Raw genomic sequence first — 18949 nt, forward strand, 5'->3', positions numbered from 1 at the left:
ACCCTTGAGGTTCAACTCCAGAGCCTAGCAACCAGGAAGGCTAGGTGGGGCGGCTGGGGCGGGCTCAGTTGGAGACCAACCAATGGTAGTGCTAGGAGGAGGGACGTAGGTCCTTCGTTTTCAGTAGCAGACGGCACGTTGAACGCATGCGTTCCAAGGGACGCTAAGAAAAGGGTCTGCTGGCGGATCGCGTCGGAGACATGGAGCAAGGCTACGGAGGTTAGTACGGCCTACTGTGCACGCACTGAAGAAAGACTGCCGCGCGGCGGTACGCGGGCCTAGCGGGCGGTCGGAACGCGCTCGCCGCAGCGCGCTCCTACGGAGCGTCTGCCGGGACGCGCGCGCGGCGCTTATTGGGCCTCCACGCAGTCGCGGGGGAAGGCGGCTGAGGCGCCGAGGTCGAGGGTTTCTGGAGGCGCCTTGGGCCGGTTTCACCACTCAAAGCTGGAGGATCTCGGCCCGGCCCGAACCCGACTACCCTGGAGGTCTCAGTCCCGCCTTCTCTTCCGAAGACGCCACAAAATGGCGTCCCCAGGGGCGGGGCTAGAGCGCGCGGGGGTGAGGTCCGGCCAGGGCCGCGGCGGCCGCGGGCGGAGTCCCGGCAATTCGTCTGCAGCCGGCGGCCGCCGTTGAGCACGTGCCCTGGGCCTTGCTTTCCCAATGCCCAGCGGTGCGACCCCTCGGAACGACCTGGCCGGGTCTCTGCAGTGTGCGTGGTATGTGCTGCCCCTGGGAGGTGGACTCCTCCAAGGACCGGACATTGAGGGTCAGGTACTGCGTGGTTTTGTGCAAAACCTGATGTTCTCCAACCAGGACTGCAGATTAGCCGTCCTCCCAAGTGTCACTTTACTGAGGGACTGGAGTGCTTAACTGTAACATTACGGTGGCCTGGAGGGACCAAGGGATGGCCAAAGCGGAAACGTTGCCTTTCCTAACTTAAATTTTTAGCATCTTTTTGCAGTTAGGCCTCATTTTTCGAGCGTTAATCTCTAGAATGTGAACCTCCGGGGAGGCCTTTACTCTGGGCCGAAATTTACGTGCAGGAGACAGTTGGAACCCAAGGAATGGGATTCGAAATGGGCTCAGGGAGTTGTTGGCAACTTTTAGCTGCTGGAGAAAGGATCTTGAAATACCTGGAAATGGACTTGGCAGAGACCTGAGATGTGATGAGCACTTGACCTTTCAGATCCTAGATGAACCAGATACCTGTCAGACCCCTGCTCTGTGTTCCTCAGGTTAGGGAACTTCATGGTGACTCCACTTTCTACATACCAAAAACTTCACATACTCTGTTAAAATATTAACAGCCTCTCTGTTTTCCTCCTCTCACTGACTGTTTGATGGCAGCTAGAAGGACTAGTGTCTCACAGGGACACAGTTTGTACCCGGAGGTGGTTCACTGTTTGTTACCAGGGCTGCTTGGTTAACCGGGTGAGACAGGGACAGGAAGCCGTAGCCTGCAGAGGCGCAAAGCAAACTCTTCGGGACAGTTAAGTTCCCTGAGGAGCTTCAGCTCTCTCAGCTGTTAGTAAGCAGTTAGGTTTGGCGGTACTTGCTGAATGCCTGTTCTGTCAAGGCATTGAAGGGACTTTGTTAATGGTGGGTGAGGGATAGTCTGGAGAGAGAGAGAATGGTTCACTTTATCAAGGTGAGACTGTTTGACACCAAGAACTGTGCCACTGTGGAAAGCTGTGAGCTAGGCTGCAGGGACAAAATGAAGAGAATATGATCCCCTCCCACCCAGACGGGTGTTGTTTGTAGGGTAGATAAGGAATGCAGGGGGTCAGGCTGAGGATCAAAAGCCCAGGACATTGTTAGTTACATGAAAGCCAACACTACAATGATGTCACTAAATTCCCAGCTTGTTTCTCAGTTATGTGGCGTTTCTGGCAGCAACCTGAGCTGTTTTCCCACTTATGTGGTGGCTGCACCAGGAGGGTGGGCTCTATGCTGTGTAGCTGGTCCTGTGTCCTCCCAAGTTTAGCTCCCTCATTTTTCTGCCTTGACCTCAGTTCAGCCAGGTCAAGTGTGATGGTCTCCAGCTGCAGGATGGGTGGCGTTGTCAGTTGCCACTTCTGACAAAGGAAAACCCTTTAGATTGTGGGAGATTCTCAGAGCCCACATCTTCTTGATGGTGGATAGAATCTTGACACGTGATCTCTTCACAGGCTATGGGGCATGGAGTGCTGGACCTACCAACACCCAGGGTAAGTGGTTTCTGCTTGGCGAGTTGAATCATGGGTTCCCCCACACTGGATGCCCCTTTGTAAAAGAAGCCAACATCTGCCTTCACCAGGGTATCCTTGCCTTACCTTGCCTTCTTCCCTTTCTCCAGAAGACTACTCTGTTGTGTACTGCAAAGGAGTAGAGGCTGGTTAATAAGTAGAATGTATCACTCCGCCCCCTCTCACTACTCAGTTTTCTTTTAAAATCTGGAATGAACTCAGACATTGCAAGTGGCCCCAGGTTTGGGCCCCAGTAGCACCCATCCACCCCTTTTAGTCTGTGTGTACAAATTGCACATTTCCTTATATATTTGGTATGTCCTAGAATGTGCTTTGTTTTGGGGGTACTTTTCCTATCACCATTTAGAGAGATAAAACCTGTTTTTAACTCAAGCACTGTACAAAAACGGTGGACTAGATGTGGACCAAGTTTTTGTTCACCCTTGTTGTGAGTCTAAAACCTGCCCCACACTCTACCCCATTCCAGGGCACAAAGACTTCCCCCTTTTTTTTCTTTTTCTCCAGTCATAGGACATGTCCCTAGCACCTTTGGAGGCAAGGCACTTTTCTGTATACCATTTTGTGTCCCAGGAGGTGGTCTCTGAGACACCCATGCCACATAATATGCTATTGTTCGGATGGGAGTGATTTTCCACTCCTGTCCTGTTGGTATGATTGGCTCCTGGTGAGAACTGGGCCGCTACGGGGAATCTCTGAGATCTGGGCCAGACTGGCCACTCGGTTGGCACTGTGGTGTAGGTCGGCATCCTGGGGTCTGCTGTTTACCTTCCTTTCCTTAGCTTTCAGGGGAGAAGTCAGGCTGGCCTGGGAGAGAAATGTTGGTATGTTCTGTACCTGTTCTATGAAACATGCCAAGGACCTCTGCCACATTGTCACAGCCTGTCTTCTGGTGAAGTGAGGTGGCAGCTGTCCCTAGGGAAGTTGTAACTGTGACACTGAAGCCCCTTCTGTCTTGTTTCTCCTAAGGTACATACGGAAGCAGTGTGGCCAGCTGGCAAGGTAAGACCTTCTGAAAGGGGTCTTGAGGAAGCAAGTGAAGCTCTGAGAGCCACCCAGATGGGCTGAAGTACAGGTCCCCAGTTCCCATCCTGGCTGTGTACACTGGGTGCTGAGTATCAGTGCTGGAGCTAGGCTGTCCTGAGGGGGAGTTTGAACTTAGAGAGGGATTGTGGGTACAGTGCAAAAACTGCAGCTCTCAAATGTCTTTGTCGGTACCCTGAATTGCTATTCCAAGGTTCTTAGCTGCCTCTGGCTCTGTTTAGGGAACAAATCCTACTGTCTTTAGTGAAAGCCTGCTAGTAGAACACCTGTGGCCCCCATCTCTGGTCTTGATCACTTGTATATTGTGGTTTGATGTTGGTGACTCTTTCTCTACAAGACCAAGAGGGCTTCTGTGCACGATGTCATGGGCAGCCTCATGTTCTGAGGTCTGACATAGTTTCTCTTTCTTCTGACAGGTTATGACAACTACAGCTACTACAACGCGCAGAATACGAATGTCTCTGCGGGAGCGCCTTACAGTTATGGCCCAGCCTCGTGGGAGGCCACCAAAGCCAGTGATGGTGGCCTGGCAGCTGGGAGCTCTGCCATGCATATGGCCTCTTTTGCACCAGAGCCGTGCACTGACAATTCTGACTCGCTCATTGCCAAGATCAACCAGCGTTTGGACATGTTGTCCAAGGAAGGAGGCAGGGGTGGGACCAGCAGCGGTGGGGAGGGCATACAGGACCGAGACAGGTGATTAAACCTTTCCTGGTGGAATTACTTTCTGGCATCATGAGGTGGGAGTGGGTACCAACTCTTAGAAAGACGTCTTTCCTGCTCTTGTGTATTAGACAGGAGTTGGGCCCTACAGGGGTGCTGTAGTAAGACTTGAAGACTAAACTGTTGGCTGATTTAGTTAATTCCAGACTTTGTCTTCATCTGGCAAGAGTTCATGCTCTTTCTTGTTAGCAATGTTTGAAGGAGGTCTTGGGCTGTTTTGCCTTCTGGGCATTTAAATGGATACTGGGTGGTTTGGTTTTCTGTACTGAATCTAAGGAGGTCAGCTTAATGTAAGGTTAGGCTGAGGACTGATGATTGGGTGGCCTAGGTGGCTTAGCCAGTACCCTGGCTGCTCCTAACAGGTTGTGTACTTCCCTTGCAGCTCCTTCCGCTTCCAGCCGTATGAACCCTATGACTCCAGGCCCTGTTTGCCTGAGCAGAATCCCTATCGCCCCAGCTACAGCTATGATTATGACTTTGACTTGGGGGCTGACCGCAATGGTAGCTTTGGTGGGACATTCAATGACTGTCGGGACCCAACACCAGAACGGGGCTCCCTTGATGGCTTCATGAGGGGCCGGGGCCAGGGCCAGACCCGATTCCAAGACCGGAGCAACTCCAGCACCTTCATACGCAGTGATCCCTTCATGCCACCCTCATCGTCCTCGGAGCCCCTGCCTGCTGCCTGGAATGAGCTGAACTACGTGGGTGGGCGTGGTCTGGCTGGGCCCTCCACCAGCAGGCCACCTCCTTCCCTCTTCTCCCAGTCCATGGCCCCTGACTACAGCATGATGGGCATGCAGGGGGTGGGCGGTTTTGGTAGCACCATGCCTTATGGATGTGGCCGGTCCCAGACTCGGATACGGGATTGGGTAAGTTCACCAAGTTATGTCAGGTCTTCTTGCTTTTTCTTCCTGGCAGCTTCATTGAGGTAAAAGCTGTGTGCCTGCCTGTACTGTGTGACGCTCTTACTACTCCCCAGTGTGCCGTTCGCTATCACTAACTAGGTTTACACCACTTGGTTTAGATCATCTCCATCAGTTCATCTGTTACAGAACAGGGGCGGCCTGAGTCAGCCTGGTGAATGACATGTGGCTGTGCATGTCTGGCTTCTTCAAGCATGACACTGACTCTGAACTCCAAATGTAGTACAGTTTACTTTTTAAGGCTTTTCCTGCCTGTGTTCTTTGTTCTTACAAACTTTGATCTCATCTGTGGGGCACTTACTGGCCCAGGTTAGCTTTACATGGCATGTGCTTGTATCCGTAGCCCCGAAGGAGAGGGTTTGAGCGCTTTGGACCAGACAGCATGGGCAGGAAGCGGAAGCAGTTTCCATTGTATGAAGAGCCAGATGCCAAACTGGCCCGAGCTGACAGCGAAGGAGATTTATCTGAAAACGGTATGCTCTGGGGATCGCTGTACCGGGTAGGTTCAACATGAGTAAGTTGCCTGCTCAGACTTGATATGTGGTATTGTTTACTGGCAACTTTGTCCCCTGTTGTCAGTCTGGTCAGTGAGCTTGGGAGCATGATTATGCTCTGGGGGCCACCACCTAGGGGCTAATACTTCTGTTGCCTGTGTTTGGCAGATGATGGAGCTGGTGACCTACGGTCAGGAGATGAAGAATTCAGGGGGGTAAGTTCACCACAGATTCTTTGTCTCTGGGGTTTCTTCTGTCCTTTATCTTTCTCTACAGAGGTGAAAATAGCTGTATTGATAGACTCAACCATACAACTACCTATCTCTTGAGCACCCTGTAACAACTCTTACTCTCTCCTTCCCCACCCCCTCTCCTCTCATACATTACATCCCAACCAGTTGTCCCCCTTCTACTTTTCCTCTTCCCCAGAAAAAGGTCCCAAATCATTCTTCTTGCTTTACTGTGTTGAATGTAGCCATCAGCCTTCTAATTGTAGGGCTCTGTTGGGTGCCGCTGGCTCTGTCTGCAGCCTGTTGTCCTGATAGCCAGTCACTGGAGAGTGGCTGCAGAGGCCAGTTCTCAGGCCACGCCACATTTCTGAGGAGGATAATTTTCTTTCTCTCTGTATATGGAATTAGAAAATTTCTTCTAGGTACTTCTGGCAGTCAGGTGGAAAGAAGGGTGAGGGTGGGCTAACAGGTCTCCAATAGCTTTTCTCTCCTGGGTGGCAAGAAATGGAATCTGGAGTTTAAACAGTGCCCTCCAAGTGCTTTGTCCCTCCCCACCTGGCTCTACCCGGCCTTGACACTTCCGTGAGAGTCTTGCTTGTTCCCAGTTCAGTTGACTTAGCTCTTGATGGTGGAAGTCTCTGCACATCTCTTGTCCAAGGCATTGACTCTGTTTAGATAATCATTGGATCTCTGTTTATCCTAATTTGTTAGAATGCTAAATACACTTGGAAATTGGGAAAGCCTATTTCCAATCAGTGTTGGAATTAGAATAATACAAACCAGAGCTGCTTCTCCTACTAGTAGACTATATGGGATTTGCTGCTGTCACCCCCCACACACACACACACAGACTCCTCCCCCTCCCCCCCAGGCAGGTTCTATCACTTTGGAGAGAACCAAGTTAGTGACTTGGTAGTCTTTTTTATAGTCTTTTTTTTCTTCAATAATTTATTATTTCATGTGTATAAAAGTGTTTTGCGTGCATGCCTGATGCGTCCTGTGGTCAGAGGTGTTAGATGCCTTGTAACTAGATGTCCAGATGTTCGTGAGCCACCATGTGGCTTCCAGGGATTGAACCCAGGTCTTCTCCAAGAACAACAAGTGCTGTTGACCACTGAGCCAACTCTCCAAGCCCCCTTTGTAGTCTTCTAGTGCTAGTGAATCATAACAGGGCATTTGGGCTCTGCTCTATGGCTCTGAGGTTTCCCTTATACTGCCTCATTTCCCAGCACCATAGCAGGCCAAGGTCTGTGGTGAGACCACACATTAGGTATTAGGGCCTAGGCTGCTTATAGAGAATTTTGGAACTTCCACCTCACTGCCTGACATTGCGTTTACCTTTTTTAGGAGGATGAATTCAGTGACTCCAGGAAACAAAAAGGTAGGCATCACCCAGTATCCTTTGCAGCCTTCCTGTCTGACCCGCACTCACTGCCGAGCTCCATGGCATGGTAGAGGAGTTGCAGCTGTGCAGTGGGTCTACACTGTGGGAACCACCCCCAAAGCTTTGCTCCAGTCTTTGGGGCAGGATTTGCTTGAAAGAATTCATTTGCCTCAGTGGATATAGATATAGGTTATAGGAACTGGGGAGCCCATCTCTGGGTATCACCAGATACCCGTGGTAGGAAAGTGTATTTCCAAAATGTGAAGAGAAAGAGGCCCCTTTTTTTTATTCCCTCTTCCCATATTCTGGCCCATCTTTGCTGTTCCTGCCATCTAGTTTTTTGGTTTTTGGGGGTTTTTCTGTTTTGTTTTGTTTTGCTTGTTTTTGTTCTCAATCATCAACCTCAGTGTATGCCTTGGCCTTTGCCAGAAATCCTGGCAGCTTTGATTGTGTGGACAGAGAACAAATGCCTGCTGTGGTTGGTCTTGAGGTTGCGAGAATGACCTGTAAGGTGCTCTCAGGCCCAGATCTCAAAAGCAAGAACAGGTCTTGTCAGTTCTAGGGCAAGAGACCCAAGAGCCCAACAAGGTTATACCGCTAGGGTGACTCGGAGAAGCCGCCTGCTTTGCAAGGCCTTAGATTCACTCTGCAGCCACTTGGTCTTTCTCCATGTTCTTGTGGGCCTGTCCTAGCTGATTTCCCTCCATGATCATAGGCTGGCCTTCACCCCTTATGATGTGCAGGCCCTTGGCTCCTTTAAAGTTCTTGGGTTAACTATTCCTCAGATGTCCCCACCCCGCACATTAAAGTTTTGCCCACAGCACGGGATTCCTCCCCAGCTTTCAGCAGATCATGCAAGCCGGGTGAATGCTAAAGCAAAGGTGACATGTTTGTTGCGCACAGGTCCTGCTGCCCAACCGGGATGACTATGCTATTAAACCGCAGTCATAGTTTCAGGCAGTGACCTCTTGCCAAAAGTCCCACACGTCCTTTTGAGAGGCTTCTGAGCAGCGCACGCCGGTCGCCATCTTCGTGGGACAGTCTCGGGACTGGCATCAGGGGTAGGGGTTACAGTTCAGATGCTTATACAACCTTTTTTCAGCATCCAGCCCTGAGCCTGGGGATCTGGCGTGGTCTCATGCTAAGATACTGGCCACAGGGCTCTCCTGGGAGCTATGCCAGCCCAGGGAATGGATGGGAGGACCAATTGGTCTCTTCCCGTTTTTGTTTCTAGGATTGCTTCCCACTCAGCCTTGGGAAAGTCCAAGGTTGTTGGTTTTCTGAGTGGAAGATAGAGATCGGGCCAGCAAGGACTGTCAGACCTGCTGAGTCCTTAGTTCAGGTGAGGCCAACTGGACGGTCACCACAGCCCACCTAGAGGTGGGATGGAGGGCGGCAGCTTAGCTTAGCTTGCTTTATTTTCTGAGGCCTTCAACTTCTGCCTCTGTGGGGTTATTTGCTGCTCTTTGAGTGACATGGGAGACGACCCAACAACAGAGTGCTATACTGGACCAGTAGGCTGGGACAGAACAGACTAGGTGGCCATGAGTGGGATGGGCCTCTGCCCATCAGGCCATGGGAGGAGTGAGGCAACTCCTCTGGGTTCTCATCAAAGGTCCTGGTACATAGGAGCCTCTAACAGCTCCTCAGTGCCGTGGGGTCCTGGCTCTGCCACAAGAAATGGAAGATGGGCACAAGGTGTGGCTGCCAAACTGCAGCATCCAACTTGGCCCTGGAGGCGACCTTGCCTGTAGGCTCCTCAGTGTCTCTAGGGGACTTTTCTGTTACAGGAGAAAAGGAGGATGAAGACGACGATGTGAAGAAAAGACGGGAGAAGCAAAGGAGGAGAGACAGGATGCGGGACCGAGCAGCTGACAGGTAACAGCTGATAGGCCAGTGAGGCAGATTGACAGGCTAGATAAAGAGTCTGGGCACTGTCTACCTCCCCAAGCTTACCTGTTCCTCCCTCTGTAATGCATAGGAGTTTGGTTTGATGTAACTCCAGCTGTCAGGAGCTCTTAGCCAGGTTATTGGGAGGTACGACTTAGAGAAGTGTGTGAAAGGTGCATGTAGTTAGCCTTCTGGCTTTGCTCCAAGAATCCGCCTCAGAGACCACCATCTTTCCTCATTGTTGGGATTAGGGCCTTTATACTAGGACTGGGAGGTCAAATGTGCCCATCAGCAGGCCGAAGGGATGCCCAATCCTGTCTGCTGACTTGGCATTCAGCCTCCCAGAAAGTGACCTTCATTTGGCAGAAGTGGCAGGAGGAGGATGTCTTGGTTCTCTATCCAAATCTAGTCAATCTCTGGAATTCAACAGAGTGAGAATATATGTGTATGAGATTTTGCTGGCCAAATTTGTCTCAGAATAGAAGAATGGTAAAATGCCAGACCCATAGAGTGCTGTTGTAATAATACACCATGGGTCTGTCTGTCATGATTCATTGAGTAAGCAGCTACTGGCTGGAAATCAGAGTCGCTACATTAGTGTTTGTTGCTTCTTACATAACAGGTACTCTGACATACAGAGCCATCTCCCCAGACCAAATGATTCTTAAATTTATTATTGATTGCAGGGTAGGTCATGTGTTTATGCAGAGATGTGTGTGTGTGTTCATCTGCCACAGCATGCTTATGAAGGTCAAAGAACAGTTTGTATGTGTTGGTTCTCTTTCCATCCTGTGGTTTCCTGCAGATCCATGTGAGTCTTTTAAGCTTGGTGTCAAGTGCCTTTACTCATTGAGCAATTTCTCCAAACTACTATCCTTGGTTTTAAGGCTCAGGTACTACCATAATTTTCCTGTGTAGAGAAATGCTTAGCAAAAGAGATCCTAACAGTAGAAACTAGGAATTGACAAAACACAAAGTCATCTTTTCCTAGAAGTTCACCAAAACCTTTGATTTGGATTGGTACAATGGATAAAGACAGTTGTTCCACACCAGTTGCCTGAGTTTGATTCCTGGGATCCCCCTGGTAGGAGAAAGCCAGCTCTCACAGATTGTCCTCTGAACTCTGCACAAACACATGCTCCACTCCCCAATAAATGAAATTTTTAAAAAGTCATTTGGTCTGGGGTGATGGTTCTGTAGGTAGGCACACTTGCTATGTAAGCATAAGGACCTAAATTCAAATCCCCAGCACCTACAAGAAAAGCTCATCGTAGCCATGTACATTTGTAGCTCAACACTAGGGGTTGGGGGTGAGACAGAAGGATCACAAGGGTTTGCTGGCTGATAGCCCAGCTCCAGGTTCAGTGAGAGACCCTGTCTGAAAGGGATGAGGTGTAGAGTGATAGAGCAGGATGTCTAGCCTCCTGTTGTTTGTGCACCCACACACATAAGCGAGCAGATGTATACACTCCTTGATTCAGAAATGATGAGATGCCAGAGGGAGAGGTGACATTTTTGTTGGGGATAATACCCATTGCATGCCAAGTAAATGCTATAATAACTGAATTACATCTGTGTCCTCACATCTTATATTTTTTTGTTTTGTTCTGTTTTTATTTAATCTTCAATCTCAGCACTAATGACCAAGGATTTCAAAGAAATTTAAGATTGTTAGAGAAATCTAGGCATGGTGGTGCACATCTTTAATCCCAGCACTTGGGAGCCAGAGGCAGGCAAGGACAGTCAAGGCTACACAGAGGGGCTGGGGAGGGGGATATCAGAGAGTCCCCACAACTTTTAGTAGTTTATCATCAGCCCTACCTAAAGGACCTGTGAATGTTTCCATTTCTTTTATCACTTTAGAGAGTTAGTTCTTTTTGGCCCGGTATGCTACTGATGGAATAGTTTTCAGAAAATATTTGAGAGGCTGTACACCCTTCAGACAGGGACCTACAGTAATGTGTGTTTCCTTGCTGGGTTTATTGCTCAACACCTAAGAGAGAGACTGGGAGGCGCTCTTTGAACGCCCTTAAGGACCAGAAGAACCCTGTTTCCTGGGTGCATCTCTGTGCTCAGAAGAACTAGTGATTCCTTTCTGTGTTGCCTTCTAGGATTCAGTTTGCCTGTTCTGTATGCAAGTTTCGTAGCTTTGAAGATGAAGAAATCCAAAAGCATCTGCAAAGCAAATTTCATAAAGAGACATTGCGGTTTATAAGTACCAAATTGCCCGACAAGACAGTGGAGTTCCTCCAGGTAAAGTCTTCATGGAAAGCCCTACCAGCTTTAGAGCCTGCAGAGGATTACAGGGAATGAGAGACCTAAACATAATCCAGTTTCTTTCCCCAAATGGAAACTATTGTATATGTTCCTGTGTCACAGAGTGATGATAGTTCTAACCACGGCGAGTTTTGGTCTTGGAGCTGCCACACTAGAATCTTCTCACCCTTTTGAGTAGTCGAAAAATGTCCAGATAGTGTGTTCTCACATTGGTGGCATCTTTCCATCCTTCCAGGAGTACATCATAAACAGGAATAAGAAAATTGAGAAACGGCGCCAGGAATTGTTGGAGAAGGAAAGCCCTAAACCCAAACCAGATCCATTTAAAGGTCAGTTGTGATCCCAGTGTCCAGATTATTCTGGATGCTTTTTTTTAGAGGACTCTGGTTTGATTCCAGTCCAGTTGGTTCACAACTGTCTGAGATCCAGTGTCCTCTTTTGGCTTCTATACATAGACAAGCATATAGACAGAATGCCTGTACACATAAAATAAATAGATTGAAGAGGAAGAAAAATAGACGGTGCAGAGGCTTGAACAACTCTTCTGTGTTGCAGTACTTAACTAGCGTGCATGAGGCCTGGAATTATTTAATCCCTACACCATAAAAAACCAGTCCAAGCCAGGCGGTGGTGGCGCACGCCTTTAATCCCAGCACTCGGGAGGCAGAGGCAGGAGGATCTCCGTGAGTTCGAGGCCAGCCTGGTCTACAAGAGCTAGTTCACAGGACAGGCACCAAAAACTACAGAGAAACCCTGTCTCGAAAATTTAAAAAAAAAAAAAAAAAACAGTCCAGGAGCTGAAGAAATGCCTTGGCATTCACAGCACTGGCTGATCTCCTAGAGTTCCTGGATTTGATACCCAGGACCAACATGGCAATTTACAGCTGTCTGTAACTCCAGTTCTCCTGGCCTCCTTGGGCACCAAGCACACATGTGGTGAACAGACATATGTGCGAGCAAAATGCAAGTCTTAAAAAATTAAAAAAATACAGTGCAATGCCAGCTTAGGGCTACCAAGAATGTGAAGCCAAGTCCTGTGGAGAAAGCACGGGGTGGAAAAAAGCCCTGGGTGCAGTGAAACGAGAACAAAGCTGTATAGCCTCTCATCAGAGCGATGTGAAACACCCCGATGTCCTGTCGACAGAGCTGGAAGGATGAGGTGTGGGCATAGCACCTCACAGTGGGGCAGGTCTCCTGCAGGCATAGTTAGGAGAGTGGGTTCCAACCTCTCACCTTCTGTCCTCATGATGACCTTAGAGGGTGGCATGGGGACAGTGTGGACCTTGCTGGGAAGGAGGAAAAGAACTGTTTATATGGGTTCCATTCCAGGGATTGGCCAGGAGCATTTCTTCAAGAAGATTGAAGCCGCACACTGCATGGCCTGTGACATGCTGATTCCTGCACAGCACCAGCTCCTCCAGCGGCATCTGCACTCTGTGGACCATAACCATAACCGAAGGGTAAGTCTTGTTTTGATTCAGACTGGCTCCTGGAGTGACCGACTATTGATATTGTCCCAGGAGTGCTTGCGTTACTAGCAGGTCCTCAGTGAGCTTGTGTCTTAGTGTATCCATCACTCCCAATTCTATTAAAATGCAAGTTGAAATGTAACTGTTACTCCACCTACGTGGAGGAGGCTGAGAAGCAGGCTTTTATTCTCTCTTGTTCTCTCTCTCTCTCTCTCTCTCTCTCGTTCTCTCGTTTCAGACAGGTTCTCACGGGGTAGCCGCCATCTGACCTGGAACTCAAAGACCCACGTGCCTCTGCCTCCCAGAAATTAACAGTGTATATCTCCACACCCATCTTTGCCTTATTTCGAGGTGGGGTGGGGGGTAGAAATTTGGTGACTGGATTGGCTGTATATAGTAGCTGAAATTCTAAATTGAAACTGGGTTTCTGTAAGGTGAGGCCAAGGGCCATTCAGAACTCAGTGGCCTGGGGGACCAACCTGGGTTTTGGTACTGGTTTGGTTTTTCCTTGATGATGAAGCTGAGTCTAAAGGCAAGGTTTAAACCAGGGGTTAGCAAGGTTTTGTTGTTGCTGTTGTTTCTTTCATAAAATGTCTGATTGTAAATACAGTTTGCCTTCATCTCTGAATTCCATAGTCACAGATCGAACTAACGGAGGATTGAAAACATTTAATAGAGGAATTGCAACTATACTGACTGAACACACTGCAATTCTTTAATGTTCCCCAGCCAATACCTTACCATAGCTGATGATAGCACAGCCTTTGTTATGTTAGGCTTACAAGTTAGGCTTAAAATACAGGGAGGATATGCATAGATCCTGTACAAACACCAAGACCATTTTATAAGACATTTGGATGTCCTTTAAGTTTGTTACCTGAAGGGACCATGAAATCAGTTCCCTACAGTTAGGATGCTCTGGGTCCAGAGGTCTGTGCTGTGCAGCACAACTGCTTTAGATAGGCAGAACAACCACAGTTGATAGAATGGGTTTGGCTACATTGCTGACCATTAGGTTAGCTTGTCAGTCAAGATGGAGTACCAAGGCTGGGCGGTGGTGGCCCACGCCTTTAATCGCAGGGCTCGGGTGGCAGAGGCGGCAGATCTCTGAGAGTTGGAGACCGGCCTGATCTACAAGAGCTAGTTCCAGGACAGGAACAAAAACTACGGAGAAACCCTGTCTCGAAAAAACAAAAAGAAAAAAGTACAAGTGGCTGCCTACCCTTCTCTTAATGCTTGGTGGTGTTTTTGTTTTGTTTTTTTCAAGACAGGGTTTCTCTATAACAGTCTTACCTGTTCTGGAACTAACTCTAGTCCAGGCTGGCCTCGAACTCAGAGATCCACCTGCCTCTGCCTTCTAAGTGCTGAGATCAAAGGTGTGTGTTACCACCGCCCGGCCCTAGTTTCATCCCCCCTCCCTTTTTTTTTTTTTTTTTTTTTTTTGGTTTTTCGAGACAGGGTTTCTCTGGTTTTGGATCCTGTCCTGGAACTAGCTCTTGTAGACCAGGCTGGTCTCGAACTCACAGAGATCCTCCTGCCTCTGCCTCCCGAGTGCTGGGATTAAAGGCGTGCGCCACCACCGCCCGGCTCTAGTTTCATTTCTTAACTGTGATAAAATACCCCCAACCAGGGACCCCCTGAGAACACAGCCCACAGAATCAATGAATGGACCACCGGGACTCAGTGGGGGCTCTCAGAGATCAGAGAACCTTCAATGGATCTGAGCTGGGTCCTCTGCATATATGTTATGGCTGAGTAGCTTGATGTTCTTGTGGGAAATACCCTGACCATAAGCAATTTAGTGAAGAAAGGTTTACAATTCCAGGTTGTAGTACATGGTTTCGAGGAAGTCCAGGTGGAGCCTGCAGCAGCTGTCACTTTAGATTAGAGAGAATGGATGCATGCGTGCTTAGTGATCAGCTGGTTCTCTTACGTACGCAGTCCAGGAGTTGGGAGTTGGTGCCACCCCCTGACTTAGCAGTCCAAGAGTTGGGAGTTGGTGCCACCCCCTGACTTAGTACAGCATTGAGACTTTCTTCCTTGTGGTTGGGTTGTGTCAAGGTGACAGTTAAAGTAGCCATCACATATACTGGCTAGTTTCTGGTTTCTCTTGGCTATTTTAACAAAGCCTACTTTTGGTTGCCTTTTGCAGTTGGCTGCTGAGCAGTTCAAGAAAACAAGTCTCCATGTGGCTAAGAGTGTTTTGAACAACAAACATATAGTGAAAATGCTGGAAAAATACCTTAAGGTTTGTATTTGTGACTCTAGTGAGCCAAAAAAGCCTTGGAGGGGGTGGTGGGAGATTTATATGGAATGTAGCCAGAGTACAGTGACCAGCATTTATTTCTGAATTTTTACTATTTACTTCTTTGTTTATATGTTCTTTTGAGTTTTGTTTTGTTTCCTTCAGGACAGGCTGACCTAGACCTACCTCTGTAGACCAGACACATGTCACCATTCCTGGCTAGCATTTCTGAATTTTGAAAAAAAAAAAATTGAAAGACATTAAAACACAGAGGGCTGTCCGGGTGGTGGCGGCGCACGCCTTTAATCCCAGCACTCAGGACACAGAGACAGGTGTATCTCTGTGAGTTCGAAACCAGCCTGGTCTATTGAACAAGTTCCAGGACAGACACCAAAGTTACAGAGAAACCTTATCTTGAAAAACCAAGGAAAAAAAAAGAAAAGAAAAATACCAGGAGGGCTGGATCTGTGACATTGGGGTTTCTAGAGACTTGCCGGTCTGTGAATGGGGATGTGGTGCTGCTTAGTAGATGGCCACATCATGCCATGCAGACACCAGAGAAAGCCATGGTTGTCTAGCTGTGAAGTACTGAGCAGATGCTGATGGTGTGCTTTGTATAAAGCATCCAAGCTGGGTGCAGTGACACATCCGTCCTGGCTACCCTGGAGCCAAGGAAGGCCTGGTCTCATAACAAAACAATGAAATAAACTACAAATGAAGTTAAAAGTGCTTAAAAATGTGGTGGCACGTACCTGAAGTACTGGCCCTTGGGAGCCAGATGCAAGAGGATTACTGAATTTGAGGCCAGGCAGGGCCGTAACACCAGGCTAAAACTGTAGATAGGGTCTCTGGGTGGCAATAGTGGTGGAGTACTTGTTTATTACCATATGTGATAACTAGGATTTCATCCCTGACACTCCCTTCCAAAAATGTGCATGATGATTAACAAATGAGGGGCCATGAATTTGAGGACAGGGGGAAACATGGGAAGAGTTGGAGCAAGGAGAGGGGAAATGGTATGAGTACAGTACTTCTATGTGTGTGAAGTTCTCGATAAATAAACGCAATGAGCTGAAAGCTGCAGTATGCTGCTTTGCAGACTTCCTCAAAACCACAGCTCCTCACAAACTGGGCCTCTGGCTCTAGCACTGATTTGTGTTTCCTCCTGGTTCAGGGTGAGGATCCTTTTGCCAATGAAACAGTTGATCTTGAGACAGAAGGAGATGACAATGTTGGAGGGAAGGAAGAGACTCCAGAGGAAGTAGCTGCAGAAGTCTTAGCAGAGGTGATTACAGCAGCGGTGAAAGCTGTAGAGGGGGAAGGAGAGCCAGCTGCAGAGCGTAATGAAGTTATAGCTGAAGAGGAAGGCCCTGTGGACACAGCAGAGACCAGTAGTGACCCCCACACTGAAAAGTCGCTGGGAGAGCAGACCTGTGAAACGGCGTCTGAAAATAGGAACACCGAAGACAAGGCTAGAAGCGAGGCCACTGAGGCCAGAAATGAAGCATTCATAGCGGCAACAGAGAGCACCATACCTGTTACAGCTATCCCAGGAATCCTGGACGATGAAATGGAGCAAACTGATGCAGACTCTAAAGATACCCCCGCGGAATGACCTCTTTCTCCCTGTTCAAAGGGATGTGTTTTATTTTCTCTGTGATTTATAAGCAGTACTAGGGTGTGTGTTACTTGGTGGAAAGACTCAGCCGTTTCCTTCCCAATGTACCTCAAGGGCTGATGCTGTACAGTGGATGGCTTCCCACCTCTGTTAGAATATGAAAAGAGGTAAACATTTTTTCCCAAGTGGCCTTTGGCTGTCTGCACTGCAGTTAGACTAATAAAGTAGATCTTCCTGATGCTTGGTAAATACAGCAACTGACAGAATGTGGGGTTTTGTTTTGTGGTGTTTGTCTTTTGCTTGGGAAACAGCTTGATGATAGGAATATAACTTGCTCAAGGTTTTTTTTTTATTATTATTATTTAGGGGTATTCCCTTATTTACCTTCATGGTATGTGGGACATTATGGTTCAACCATCCATGTGGGTGAGAGCTTTTCAAGACACTGTAGACCAGGCTGGAACTCATAGAGATCCACCTGTCTGCCTCCTGCGTGCTGGGATTAAAGGTGTGCACCCACCGCTATTGCTTGGCGACATTTTTTTTTTTAATTCGATTCATTACTTTAACTTTGGCATTGAGATAGCATATTGCTTGGCCCACACTGACCTCAGAACTCAGTCCTGTCTCAGCCCTGGAATACTGGGACCGTGTGTATACAGCCATGACCAGCTGGATTTTGGTTGTTATAATGTGCTGTATTCTATGTTCCGTCTCTGTCATAATCACAGCATTGGCCTTGGCCTGTGCAGGAGGTCTGAGAAAGCCCCTGGAGCTTTCCATAGGCTGTGCTTGCTGATCAGTTTCATGTTTTGCCTTTTTTTGTGTGTGTGTGGGGGGGGGGAGGTCGAGACACAGTTTCTCTGTAGCCTTGGAGCTGCCCTGGAACTCGCTCTTGTAGACCAGGCTGGCCTTGAACTCACAGGAGAGCCACCTGTTGCCTCTGCCTCCCGAGTGCTAGGATTAAAAGCATGCGCCACCACTGCCTGGCTCATGTTTTCCCTCTTTGTGTTCCATCTCACCATTAATGCAGGATGTTAGTTTTGTTGTCTCTTAATTCCGTTATTCCCACATACAAGTTTTTAGGAAGAAAGCATGAAATTATTCCATTGATGGAAAACACATATAAATTCCCATAGATGGGCTCTATCTGTAAAAGCTCATACAGTTAATGAAGATATTTCCATTCCAAGCAATAGTATGGTAGTTCTGAATCTGAAAAAGGAAGGCTTAGTATGTTTAAGGTAGCATGTACCAAGTTTTTATAGGATCAGAATGATTTTTTTTTTCCTTTTGAAATTACAATGCTGTTTCCATCCTTGGACGGTACACAGCTCACATCTTGGAAACATCAGCCAGTGGTGATTATTAATTATAAAAGAGGCAATAAAATACTGTAGAATTCCATCAGCACTTCTGTCAAGGAGCGTTACTGGGATATGAGATGAACTTCGATGGGAATATCAATGTCAAAACTTAATAAGCAATAAAGCAATGCTACTGAAACATTTCTGTTCATTGCTGCTCAGATGTGGTCTGAAGAGTGTTTGTTCTGGGAATGGAACCAAGGGCCTCATGGCAAGCGGCATTTATTTTTCTTACATTTACTTATGTAAATGTGTGTGCACATGAACGAGCCATGGTGTGTACATAGATTGCAGAGGACTGCTTGCAGGAGACTCCCACCGCGGGTCAGCCCCAGGGATCCAACTCCTTTCAACAGGCTGGGCAGCCGGTGCCCACAGCTGATGAGACGTCTCTCCAGCTGTTTTTGACACAGTCTCCCTATGCAACTCTCCTGCCTCAGCCTGGTTTCTATAAACCAGTTGGTTTCTATAAACCAGGCTGGCCACAAACTCTAGAGGCCCACCTGTTTCTGCCTCCGGTGCACCACCACTGCCTGGCTTAAGACTTTTTAGTTTTTTTTTAAGTAGGCCTGCCATTGTTGAGAAAGGTGATTTTCAGTGTGTATTTCTGCACTTTGTCAAACTGCATGGGATGCTTCATACTTTTGTGTGTGGAAATAAGTAAGTTCATTCTCCAAGATGAATAATTATTTGGGTTGAAAAATGGGGTGGGGGCACACCTTTAATCCCAGCACTTGGGAGACAGGCTGTGAGTTTGAGATCTGTCTGGTACCGAAAGTGAGTTCTAGGATGGCCAAGTCTCAAAAAACTAAAAATAAAATTAGTGGTAGAGAGATGTCTTAGCAGTTGAGAACATTGCTATTGGGGCTGGAGAGATGGTTCAGTGGTTAAGAGACTGTTCTTCCAGAGGACCTGGGTTCAATTCCCAGCACACACACATGGCTGCTCTCAACTGTAACTCAAGTTTCAGAGAATCTGACTTCCTCGCACAGGCATACATGCAAGCAAAACAATTGGTTCTCATAAAAATAAGTTATTT

The 18949-nt window shown here is 48.0% G+C and overlaps 1 protein-coding gene across 1 annotated transcript; it reads left to right on the forward strand.

Moving 5' to 3' along the window:
* The first annotated feature begins 6 nt into the window (after nt 1-6).
* Nucleotides 7-18053, forward strand: Akap8 (A-kinase anchoring protein 8). Its single transcript, XM_075984267.1, has 14 exons — nt 7-219; nt 2169-2207; nt 3213-3245; nt 3704-3983; nt 4393-4882; nt 5280-5409; nt 5599-5645; nt 7008-7041; nt 8835-8922; nt 11046-11187; nt 11447-11540; nt 12541-12671; nt 14833-14928; nt 16100-18053. Exons 1-14 carry the CDS (start codon nt 201-203, stop codon nt 16538-16540), a joined length of 2064 nt encoding a protein of 687 aa, XP_075840382.1. The 5' UTR covers nt 7-200; the 3' UTR covers nt 16541-18053.
* The last annotated feature ends 896 nt before the right edge of the window (nt 18054-18949 follow it).

Source organism: Microtus pennsylvanicus, chromosome 8 (assembly GCF_037038515.1).
Source record: "Microtus pennsylvanicus isolate mMicPen1 chromosome 8, mMicPen1.hap1, whole genome shotgun sequence".
Classification (NCBI taxonomy): domain Eukaryota; kingdom Metazoa; phylum Chordata; class Mammalia; order Rodentia; family Cricetidae; genus Microtus; species Microtus pennsylvanicus.